At 40.0% G+C, this 12,836-nt stretch overlaps 1 protein-coding gene across 2 annotated transcripts; it reads right to left on the bottom strand.

Annotated features, from left to right (window-relative positions):
* Nucleotides 1-20: 20 nt before the first annotated feature.
* On the bottom strand, nt 21-2,523 carry LOC133844726 (uncharacterized). 2 transcript variants are annotated; one of them, XM_062278872.1, is made up of 4 exons: nt 2,010-2,523; nt 751-1,931; nt 603-699; nt 21-540 (listed from the first exon to the last, which is right to left on the bottom strand). In XM_062278872.1, the coding sequence occupies exons 1-4, from the start codon at nt 2,341-2,343 to the stop codon at nt 173-175; spliced, it is 1,980 nt and encodes a 659-aa protein (XP_062134856.1). In that variant the 5' UTR covers nt 2,344-2,523; the 3' UTR covers nt 21-172. The 2 variants fall into 2 exon arrangements, with proteins under 2 accessions (XP_062134856.1, XP_062134845.1); XM_062278861.1 differs by having other exon boundaries at nt 1,986-2,523.
* Between the last annotated feature and the right edge of the window lie 10,313 nt (nt 2,524-12,836).

The raw sequence follows: 12,836 nt of genomic DNA on the forward strand, positions 1-12,836 counted from the left end.
AATTAATTTACCAATAAAAGACCGATTAATAGGTATGTGTATCTTCTATCTAAATGAAGCTGTTTATTTACTAAAATTGACAGCTGGTGAAAAAAAAACAATTTTCTTTAGTATTTGTATTAGTGTAGAAAAGAAAGTGTGCTAGTTGAGTCATAGTATGTCGTATCAAAAGTCAATTGCACTCCAAAGCAGCAATGCGTGTCTCCAAATCTTGCATGGTCTGTTTCAGTTTTGCGACCGATTCCCGCTTCGTCTCAATGAACTCCACAGTAGCATCGAAGTCATAAAGAAGTGCGGGCTTATGGAGAATGCCACATTTCTCATGCAGATCGGACTGTTGGCTCTTCAAACGCGCACGCTTGAGTTTCAATTTGAGCAGCACATCTCGCAGCCCTTCGCGTTTCTTTAGTTTCTCATTTAACTCCACGGATTTGCGCAACAATGTTGCTATGGACAAGCTGGTCTTTTCGCGAATGAAGGCCAACTGATGCATGTGCTTCGTGCAGCGATCTCGCATGCGATTTAGATCGTAATTGCGCTCTAAGGAATGACATAGTTAACCAAGTATTTTAATTGAATCTTTTTTCATGTAGGATTATTACCTTCCACTTTTGTGCCTAGTGCCGTGACATCGCGTTGCGCCATCAGATACGTATCCATGGTCAACTCTTCAGTAATTTGATCGAATTTACGCTTGCGCTGTGAAAGTAGCATTCAACCAGAGTTCAAGCATAGGGACTAATGACTTACCTCAACCAGTCTGCCTAGTGTATGCTGTCTGGTAATAAGCCACAAGCGACTATCACTGACTTCGTTACGCATTTGTTGCATGCGACGCAGCTCGTTCTCCACGATGCGTGGCAATATCTGTGCATCCTTGTGTATCAGGACCTCGCGCATACGATTCTCAAGTGCTTCGACCGAGGACAATGCAATGTTGCTCACAAAATCCATGTCCATTTTGACACTGGCTAAGACTTCGCTGTTGGTTCGTTTCGTCTCTTCAGTTTTCTTTTTCAAGTGATCCAGCAGCTTTAGGGCGTCCATGTAGCGTTTGTGCTCGACTTGCTCCACTTTGGCTGGCAAGGAGTCAAAGCAGCGGGTTTGTCCCACACGACGATAGTAATCATACATCTTGTTATTCACATCAACGTTGAATTGCTTCGCAACCAGAAATTGACCATAGAGCTTTTGCAAATGGGCCATCAGTTTGGATTTGTTCAGTTTGGCAACTAGCTCCTTGATTGGATCCACATACTCTGCTGTATCCACCACCTGATCAATGATCTTGTGTATGAACTCAATGGCAATCTGACGTGTCTCGCGTATGACTCGCAAAGCTTCCATAGCTGTGGTCGATTGTTCGCGCGACTTGCTGAGCGGTGTATGAACATCAAGAAACATTTCCAACGCAACATCTTCAGCATCGGGTATCATCGGTTGCGGTTTGAACTCTTCCTCATCATCGTCGAAAGGCCATTCGAATTCACTGCTTGTGGATGATGATGAAGTGACTTCCACAATTTCTTCTTTAGCTGGCACTTCCTCCACCGATTTTGAGGATGATTCGGTAAGGCCTGTCAGAGGATTGACAAATTTACCTTTATCCACTTGCTCATCCTCTACAGCGCTACCAGGCCGTGATAGTATGCTGGATTCTACATGCTCCTCCGATTCTGTGCTCAAGTCCGACATGCTGGGCATATAGAAGTACTGCAGAAAATCATCCTTGAAGGACACTCCCTGTGGTCCTCTCATATAGTCGTCATCTTCTTCCGATGAGGAGGCACCTGTTCGCAGATCGTCTGATTCGAGTATTAATGTACTTTCCAAACGACTTAATTGTTTTGTCTCTTCTACAGATAATGATGGCTCAACGCCCTCTCCCCCTTCACCATCACCTTCATCTTTAGCAGTACCTGCACTATCATCTTTAGCACTACCATCTTTAGCACTACCATCTTTAGCACTATCATCTTTAGCACTATCATCTTTAGCATCACCATCACCCTCATCCTCGTCAGTTTGCGATCTTGTGGTCTGCTGTGATGTTGCCGGTGTCACAGTCTCCTCAGTTTTAGCATAATGTCTATCCAATATTGCACGCGCCTTTCGCTTTTCTTCGCGTCTCAAAAGACGCTTCTCGCGATCTGTTTGAGCATCAGTTGTGGACACCACGTCCTCACCTTCTCCAGTAGGTGCAACAGCTTCGCCCTCTACTGTTGCCTCGGTCTGCTCAACATCATTGATGCCTGTGTCGATTTGAAGCGATGGCATCTCTGGGACGCTAATTTGTTCTGCTTCTGCTGTGACAGCCATTGACTCGGGTTCAACTTCTTCCATTGTTTTTTTCTATGTTACGTTTATTAAATTGTTTAGAATTGTGACAACTTAATATGTGATGTTGTGTCTGTGTGTTATATATTCTGTTTTGTATTTTACAACTTCTTTTTTCTAGTTCCTTCTGTTAATCCAGATTGAACATAAGTCTTTATGTTAGTTGACATTAATAGTTTGAATGTGTTTGCAATGAGATGTAGATTTATACAAAGATTACTAGTTTATATTGTATTTTTGTATGAAATATTTGATTTTTGACCAGAGACTTTACCGCATTAAAGACTGCAGCTTTTCTTTATGCCCTCAATCAGTACTTAGAAGATAATTCTTCTAGGTTGAATAATTACGCGTTTTACTTAGTTTGATCATTATTTTCCATTTGCCGGTGACGCGATGACCTTTCGTATATGAAATTTTCTCATTTATTTCAATAAAAGTTAATAGCAGGCCAAGAGACTGGGCATCGAACAAACTATGCCATTTTTATACACTAAACGTGATGGCACCGCAAAGTATGCAACGAAATTTTTCATAAGGTGACGTCAAATGCGAAGCAAATGTGGAAACATTTCTGATGTGATGTCAGCCTGTAGAGCTTGCCAAAAGTGCAATTGTCAAATATTCTGACAAATGAAAGAAATGCCTCATGAAGAGAAGAGTGACAAACCTCTCCCAACCCCCCCTGATGACGAGCCTAATGCATTGCATTGCAAGTTTACGGTACGCTATGGCAGCGTTAGCATTCTGAGCATCGTCGATGTGGTGAGCAGGTTGCCGAGCAACCCCTTTGGGGAAACGACGTTGTCGACACTCCATTAATTGAAGCCCTTGGATTACGGTAAATTGCATTGTCTCTGAGTCAAGACACCCCGCGGCGTCGCTGGCGAAGGAAAGGGGTTGGATGGGTGGACGTGGCAGCGCATCAAATTCTGTACAAATCTTTATAATCCTTGATAATTTCGTTAATGGCTTTAATCACTTACTCACAGACAGACAGAGAGACAGTTAGGCAGGGCAAAGGATTAGACAGCGAAGGCATTTTGAGTCTTTACTATTTAAAAATGTGTTTAGCATTTAATGAGAAGCTCAACCAACGCATTTCGAATTTCACATTTCGGCAGCCATTGCAGTGCTTAAATTGAAGCTCCTCCTATGGAGTATCCTTGCAAAGGCCACCCACACACACACGCACAGATAAAACACACGAGCGTGGGGCGTTATATAGACAGCAGCTGTTTACCTAACACACAGCACATATCTCTCTATATACTCGTACACCCAATTAGGCAGCTACAATTGTTGCCTTTTGCGTCCCAAAACTCAACACACGCACACAGCAGAGAGAAACTCAACACACGCTGTTGAGTTGGGGGTGAGTTGAGTTGTAGCTGATAGAGAAAGCTCTGCCAGTTTTTGGCGGCAGCTATAAAAGCGTAAGTCGTGCGACTGGCGCCAAACACAAACCACAAACACCAACAGGGGAGTAGACGACGACCACGACTACAATCACCACGATGGCTTGGAAAGGGCGCGAACTTTGGCAACAATTTTGCCGACGGAGCAGCTCGACGAGATCTGGCAGGCAGCTGCAGCTGCAGCTTCCAGACGCTTGGAGCGTTGAGCTTGCCTGCTATAGGCGATATCAAAGGATGCTATAAGTGATGGAAGTCGATGGAGAGATAGCGTCGGTCATCTACTCAATCTGGGATCTGATGGCATTGCTATATTTTCTAATTAAATAAATTTGAACCTAAAGAATATCATAGCAACATCATATCAACTCATATCCGAATAATGATAAGCTGAATATAATCGTATTCAATTAAGCAAGAAACGTGATTTTAATACAATTAAAATTATAAATTATAAAAATGTACTTATAATATGCAGAAGCGAAATTAATAAAAATTTTAATGTTTTAATCTCAATTGTGTTATCATATTTTACTGTGGAATAATAAAAAGAATACAATTTTTTAAGTTACCAATTTTATTTTTATTAATTTTATAAACAAATATAGTTTTATTTATGATAATATTGTAATAATTTTTACTTTTATTTAATATTGATTGATGGCTCTTGCGCTTTGTTTTACTATACATTGAATTAAATTTATAGGATAAGTTTTATAGTTGCTCTAAGTTTTATATTTTTTGATATGTCACTGATTAGGTTTAGAATTATATCTAATTCAAATCGAAAGTATTTTAGTGTTTCAAGTTTTCTTTAATAACAACATTTTAAAGCTTTTGCATTTTATTATTATTTTCACACCTTTAGCATGGCCAATCTGCAATTTTTACATATATATAGGCTTTTAATTATATGCATATATTGGCAATGTTTGAGGGCTGCTGCAATGTAATTGCAATTATCGGGTGTATACTTAATGCTTGTTATATTATGTTACAATAGTTATGTTATTTATCGAAGTTGTGTATAAACATGCATGTGCAAACAATCAAACCCCATTGAACTCCATCTGCAAAATGAGAATAATCATCAAGGTGATCCATAGCTTCCCCTGTCATTACAGAAAGAATAGAGAGAGGGTGTCAAAGAGATAGAGAGAATGAGAGAAACGCTTAAAAGCAATCAAAAAACTTTGTTGTGCGCGTGCAGCCAACAGAAATTTGCATATGTCAACAAAAACAGCAGCAGAAATCGTTGTGGAAAACAATTTATTTATTGCCGCAGCACATTCGCATAAGGAGGAGGATTCTGGAGTAGCAGGATAGCGGGTCAACTTAGAGGCGGAACGTACTGAACCAGAAGAGATACATTTGCCTGATGATATCTCATGCAAATGGAGTGAGTGAATTTTGGAAGGAGACAAGAAACGCTGAGCACAAAATTGAAATGTTAATTACACGACTGAGCTGAGGCCACATAAGCAGAGTTCTTCTCTGAGGTATCGCAAACAGTTTAAAATACAGTCGAGAGTGCTGTTTAGACACAGGATAAGCAAACAAACTGTCGGCATCTGATTTGTTTGCTCAGCTCTTAATCAGACCAAGTTCTGAGCACTTTTTATTGACTACCCCGGGCAAAGGCAAAGTTTAATATGCCGACGATAACCTGAGGCTAAGCTCAGGGATGCTACTGGTCCTCGATACGAGACGAAGAGAGGTGAGGGGTTAAACTGTGCGGCGTTAAGGCAAACAAGCGTGGGCTTTATTAACAATTGGGAACATCGGACAGCAGTCAAGAGAGAACGAGAGAGGGAGACTGTGACTATAAGTCACATTGCCTCCCCTCTCTCTCCTTCCTGTTGTTGTGCCCTTGATGTTGATGTTGATGAGGTGTGAATGTGAATGTGAATGCCACCGCGTTGAAGCCACAGCGTTTTGTTTTTATGCCTCACAATGCTGCAGCTACCACTCGAGGTTAATTGAATTTCTTGACGTCCTTGGCTTCCATTTGCCATCGCTTCCCTTGTATTTTGCCCTTGCGAAACTAAATTGAAAACGTTTTTTCCGGCTTTTAAGCCTGTTAGACAAACTCATAATAGACCAGCCACCAAATACCGTCATCATTTACCACGTAATTAATTGAATTCGACTCTAATTGAAATGTTTTCAGCATACGTAACTCGATTTCCAGAGCTGAAAGCAAGCTCATCAGCAAGCAAATGTGTTCTGCCACTTGAATTCAATTTTGATAGTTGCATTATTTCAAAATGTAGTTATTTATTTTTCAAAATGCAAAGCTATTCGAAAAAATGTTTTTCACAAGTTTTATATGAACTCAATGACTTTATTTCTATAACGAAATATTGGTGTAAAAATTGTTAGCAAAACTTAATTTCATTTTTGTTTTATTATTATTTACACAATTTCTAATTGTAATAATTATTTTCTTTTTATCATTGCAGCGAATATTTGTTTGAAGCCCTATTCGATTATGTTCATGAATCATCAATTTAGTCAGCGCCGGCCATAATCTACTCAGACTCATAAAAAATGAAAAAATGTTGGATTTCATCGAATTTCGAAGTTGTGCGACACATTAAAAGGATTTGCCTGGCACGTGCTCGCACATTATTATCCTAGACGCTACAAGGAATCGACACTTGGCATTTTCAGTTTTCTTGTTGAAGTGCCAATTGAAGCAAGAAACAAGAGAAAAAGAAATTAGCATTTATTTTCAAAGTGCGTGTTTATTTAGCTATTTATTCAATTTTAATTTTCTTCGTTTTTTTTTCTTGTTTCTTTCAATTTTCTTTTACTTTCTGCGGCTTCCAATCAGTCATGCCCATATCTATGACGAACTAAGTAGATGCGATTACATTTAATTGAATTTTCGCATTGCGTTGAGAAAACTGTAGAAAAATTGTATTAAATTACCAAACAGAAAAAGAACTGAGAAAAAAAAATCATCAAAAATGCGCAGCGCGATTGGAGAAAATGAAAGAAAAAACGTGACACTATAAAATGTTGGCGTATTCAAATTTCCTTTTGCCGTTAAGCTGCTCAAATTGGCAATTGGGGGAGGATTCCCAATATTATTTACATACAAAAAATAGCTGAAAAGTATAACGGAATACGCATATATGCAATAAGGATAACAAATCTTTTGTGTCAACTTATGACGATTCAGGTTTGAATTTCTTGTGTGAGCTGAAACAAAGCGAATTGATTTTTGAATGGGGTTGAAATTTAAAAACACATTTCTGAAAGGTATTGGATTGTTTACCTAAGATTTATTTATCTAGTATTCTATACATATATTGTCTACACTTAATAATCTTCTCTCTGTAGTTGTACTCCTTGAGAATGTCTAAGACGCAGTCATTATTATAAAAGAAGCGTATAAATAGCAAGCAGTTATTGCTTATTGGCTGAGCTTTGCTACTAATCTTAAAGTCTCATGTCTGATGTTCTTGTTGGAAGAACTCATGAATTATGCAGCGCTAACAAGCCACAAGTTGTCATAAAAATGGCAATCTGAACGGCAATTACCTGTTGATGGGCGCACGCTAGTTTAACCCTCAATTACGTTGCTTCTGGCAGTTGGTCTCTGGGGTGAAATCGAGACGACCACAAATAGAATGAGTGTGTATGTGTGTGTGTGTGTGTGTGTAACTGAGGTGTCAGGGTGTGATTGTATGTGTGTGTACCCAAAGGACGCATAAAAATTTGATTAAGTGAACTGGCGTCTTGTGCTGCGACAAATTAAAAAACACTTGCACGTTGAATCAATTTGCGATTTTATAAATCTTCATTTGCACCTGAGACGTGATTCGGCGAACGCGCTGCTTTGGCGTGTGGCCTCGCCTGCCGTGTCCTGGCGTGTCCTGCGCCACAGGTGGTCGAGCTTAAAGCCTAAGCCTCACGACGAAACGTGACTGCTGTGGCCTGGGAAGGATTTGTCACGTTTATTTATATTTACTATATATTTGCAAGCTGCTTTCCGATTCAATTTCTATTTGCATGGCGCAATTTTTGCACTCATTTCAATTAACTAAAATGGCCTTAAGTGTGTTGTGTGTGTCCAGTTCACGCCATTTGGCTGATTGTTTTGGACAATCACACATTTGGGGTTCATTGCCCAGTTGCCAGTTGTCGTCCATTTGGGGCATTTTTAATTTCTCTAATGCCTTTTGTGATCTTTTGCTACTGCTCTCTGCTCTCTGCCTGAGTGCACTCGAGTTCTGGCGACATTTCTACGAACGTATTCACATCGAGTGGAGCTTTTAAGAAAATTATACAATTGCATTATGACGCCGCATTGACCAGTGAAGTGCTCAACAATATCAATTGATGCGCATTGTCCTCGTCTTCACTTTGTGCACACCATTGCAAAGTTTAAATTTCATCCATATATCAAGCACATCAAACTGTAGGGGGAAGCACCCACTGTGCTGTGCTTACCAAAAGCGCAATTCGGAGAGGCAGGAGAGGGAGACACGGTTGTAGAGTTGTGTATTACAAATCGCTCGACGGGCGGCCAAAACAGTGCGAGGCACGATTGTCAATGTTGCTGCTGTTGCTGCTGCTTTTTAGTCGGTGGGTGGCATAATTTATGGCACTCGTTTCAGCTGGAGTTTGTGTGCTTCACTGCGGTTATTAAAATGCTCAATGCTCTTACCCTAACCAGCACACACGCGCACACACAGACTTCACTTCTAGCTCCAGCTCCAGCTCCAATTCCAACTTCTAGCATCACCTCGAACTCCAACTCAGAGTCCTCTCACTCATTGTCAGACAAGGCAAAAAGTGTAGCATACTTGCCGGCGCCGCGTAATGGCAACTGAAGTAGCGACAACAAGGATGTAGCACAGTGGTTTTTAGGTAAAATAAATATAATATTTTTTTATTTTTGGAATGTTTATTTATTTTCTGTTAACTTATTATTAAAATTGATCATTATATATAGTACGATCAATGACTGTATTCTTGTTATTGTTACCGTTTGATTTTGTGAATAATACTTATTTATTTCATTCTAGATTCAATCCTATTATTTAAAAAATGTATTTGTTTGCTTTTCCATAAATATTTAGAATCAAATAGTATTATTAATTCTTATAATTGTTGAATTAATACATTTTATTATACTTCAATTTCGTATTCAAACAAATACAAAATCCATTAACTTGCAAAGCTTGCCCCACTGTGCTTGCGGTACACTTTACGGTCGTTTCAGTTTTCACTCAGGCTGATAATCAATAAAATGTTTTGGCATTTACTTTCATTGTTTGCTGCTGCAACGCCCATTGAGCCACGCCCACGCTGAAGAGCTATTTGCATATCTGAGAGTCGCTCTCTGAAGTGGCGGGGCATATTGCAGGCTTTATGTCCTGCTGTCGTCGCTGTAGTCATCGTACTTTAGTCCTTTGCACCGGGCGTGCCTCGTGAATTGTTTTACTGTCGACGTTCATTTGGGTTGATGGCAGATTGGGACGGCGACTGAGGAAGGACAACATGAAAGTCGCTTAATCTACTTAAATGTCTTTGAATTTTCGTCTTCCCCTTAAAAACCATACACATATAGTGACAGAGAGGAGGCGATGGCAAAGGAGACTCGAGCACGATTTTTGCCAGCCTAAGCACATTTTATAGCAGACTGAAAAGGGGCGATCGACTCGGCCTGTCTCGGCGTTATTAACATGGATTTATGGCATATCCTTGGCTGACTTAAAGCCGCTATTAGCGTCCAAAAGATGTAAACAACTTGCCAAGCACGGAGCAAAGATTTCCCCCCATCCTTGGCTATATATCAATCACATTCGAAGTGCTGAATGCAAATGGGAAGGCAACAAAGCAGAAAAACACAAATTTCACTTGCGCCAGAAAAAGGTAGCATCAGATAATTTCAATTAAAAATGCCTTTGAATAAGGGGGCAACGCAACGCATTTTGTCGTTGGCTGGCAACCATGACACAAAGCGTCCTCATTGATGTCCTTGTTGCCGTATCAGCAGTTTTAAATCACTTGCACAAGTCTCAATCAGAGAGGATGACGGATGGCAAGGAGTGAGTGCGGGGAGCTGTGCAGCTTAATTGAGTTTCGCTTTGACGGCAACCGCATAAAAGGCGACTTTTAAGTCTTCACATGCTCGACAATTAAAGGTCCTCGTCCTTAGTATCCAGCCAGTGACTTCAAAAGCTTTCCATGAAATTTAATATTTTTCTAATGAGCAAAACTTTGACACAAAAGCAAGTTTTGTGGTTTCATCACACAGCTGACCACGGTAAGCAGGGAATTTTGCTGGGTCTTAAGAATGGTTGTTAAAAGGAACATTGAAGTTATTTAAAAATTAATTGTAATTAGAAAATACATTTCCATAGGTACGTATACTACATTGAATTAGAGTTTTAAAAATCAAAACTATTAAATAATTGGGATACATCTGCAGTACAATATTTTAAATTTATATTGGTTGGGATACTTTTGCTTAGTGAATAGAAACTACACTACATTACATTTTTTATTTATATAATCTAATCTCAGATATATTTTCTATTTAGTTCTTCCTAATCTGCTCCAAATTATATCACTCTGCATAGATACATGAAGTTATCCCTCACAATGCCGGGCATCAGCAGTTACAATATCATAAAGTTATCAACTTGATGTTGATGAGCTTGTCGCTGCTGCTGTTGTCGTTTTTGTTGTTGATGATGACGCTGCAAACAAATTTTGTGAGTTAACAATGAATAGATGCGTCGCTTCTGTTGCTCCCTTCGTCCTGTTTGGATTCGCCACGCGCGTCAGGAAGTCAGGGAGTCAGGGAGTCTCGAAGTCTGAGAGACAGTGAGTGAGCCCGCCAGTCATTTTGTCTGCCTGTCAGAGTCTGTTGTCTGGCCCACGGTCCGTCTGGTCGCCTGTCTGTCTGTCATCGCCTCATTCAGGCCGTGATGCTTGATGGCAGCATAATTGATGCACTCGAGCGTAAGTGATTAGATTCATTATGATGCCAGGCAGGCACATCAAGCACCCAGGCAACGCAGTTATAGAGAGGACTGGGTATCAGGTGTCCGGTTGACTTTATTCCGATTTGATTTTTAAATGCTTCGAAATTGTAAATTGCAGTTCTTCGATCTAGAGTCGTAGGCTTACATAATCTATTGACCAAATGATGTGTGACAGCAATTTTATTGCGCGCTGCCGGAGAGGTGAGGCGTTGGAGCAGGGGTAAAAGCCAACGTACGCCAACATTAATCAAGACATTCTATAGACCGAGATATACACAAGTATTTATGCATTTTGAGGGTAAAAAAAAGCAAAAACTCATAAAGAGCCGACACACGCCGGGGCGCAAAAGCATCGTTTCCGGTGTGTCGCCGTTGTGGCAAGCCCGAAGGGTAGGAGAAGAAGTTTGGTGGCGAGGCGGAGGCGGAGGCGGAGGAGGACAAAACGTGTGTGCATTCTAGCTTAAAATAAAGTTGCAGCTTTGCAGGCGGCCGTCGCTTTGTTGTTGGCACTTTGGCTTTTGTGTCGTTATTCATTGTGTTCACGTTTAGAAATATGAATGTATTCATGTTTGTGCCTAATGGATATGTCTGATGGGGTTCACTATTCACAAAATGGGCAAAATGCTAATTAAACAAGCGTAAATACAGAAAGTGTTGAATAGGAAACTCTTTGAAGGAACAATTATAAAAAATGAAGTGTAAAATATTTGAAAATTCAACGAAATGAGTAATGTATGAACTTTAAAATGTATTATATAGACGTTAATATAGTTTCCTTTATTTAAAAAGAATTTATATATATGTTATGTATTCATAAATCATTCTTTTTATACTTATGTAAATGTTGAAATGATTTATTTTATTTAAAATGAACATATTCACAATTTTCCTATGATACTTAAATTTCTAACAGCTAACAGCTTTTACTTCTGTCTACTCTTAGATTCCTTTCAGTTGAATTGAAACCATAAGACGAGCATTTTTATCACAGTCTCAAAACTAATAACAGACAATCCACACACACTCATCCCCGCACCCTCTTTGCCTCATATCTGTGTCGCTTCCAGTTATTTGCACACAAACAAAAATAAATATTAAATCTCTGACTGACGAAAGCGAAATCGTTTTGTGCCACTGCGATAGACACGGCAAGAACCACCCCAGGCAAGAGATGCGAACCCAAACCACTTTGCCAGGTTTCAGCTTCAGCTTCAGCTTCGACTTCGGTTTCGGTTTACGGTCTTTTGGTGTGAGATTTACGTGGCACGCGCTTATCGAGAGTAGAGCAGCGTTTAGTTTTGTGATTGAGTGGGTGGACGTGTGGATTGACAGCATGAATCTGCTAAATCAACAAGCAGACCGTTGTCCAGTCGGATGTTGATGATGATGATGTTGCGAAACTTTTTTCTTTTGCCAACCTTGCGCTTTATTTTTGCTGTAGTCCTTTGCGGTTTAAAGCTGCACAGTGTTGTTAATTAAAAACCGAAAGCCTTTTGCTGTCAGCTAACTCCAACTTCCATCCCCGTCGGCAAAAGCCATACATCATATCCGCCACGGGGGAATCCCAACAAAGATGACAACGCTCACAGCGAAAGGCTGCAAAAAGTTATTTTGTAATTAGTGCAGAAGCTACAAGCTACAAAGTAACTGAGTTTGGAGACAACACACAATGATGATTACGATGAAATTGAAGCTGACTTTTGGGCGCCGCTGCACTAATTACCGCTGACGTTCATTCGCTCCCAGTCTCCGGCTGTCGTGGCTGTCAACTAAGTTTGACACTTTTTGCGCACAATTTATGAGAGCGGTAAGGCAGCCACGCCTACGCAACACAGTGGGAAGCATAGAAGAAATGTTTGTTGTAATGTTGTAATTACAAATTTAGTCTAAAAATATAAAGTATATATTTTACTTCTATTTCAAAGCTGAATTTTGTATAGATGATAAAACGCAAAATTTATAATTGCTGTCCCACTGTGCGTGTCTCAGATTGACACTTGAGCCGCATCCAGTAAGAGCAGGAGGCTGCGGAGGCGTGGAAGAGCACTTAGTTTAGAGTTTTATGAGCGCAATTCGA

This window comes from Drosophila sulfurigaster, chromosome 2L (genome assembly GCF_023558435.1).
Source record: "Drosophila sulfurigaster albostrigata strain 15112-1811.04 chromosome 2L, ASM2355843v2, whole genome shotgun sequence".
NCBI lineage: Eukaryota > Metazoa > Arthropoda > Insecta > Diptera > Drosophilidae > Drosophila > Drosophila sulfurigaster.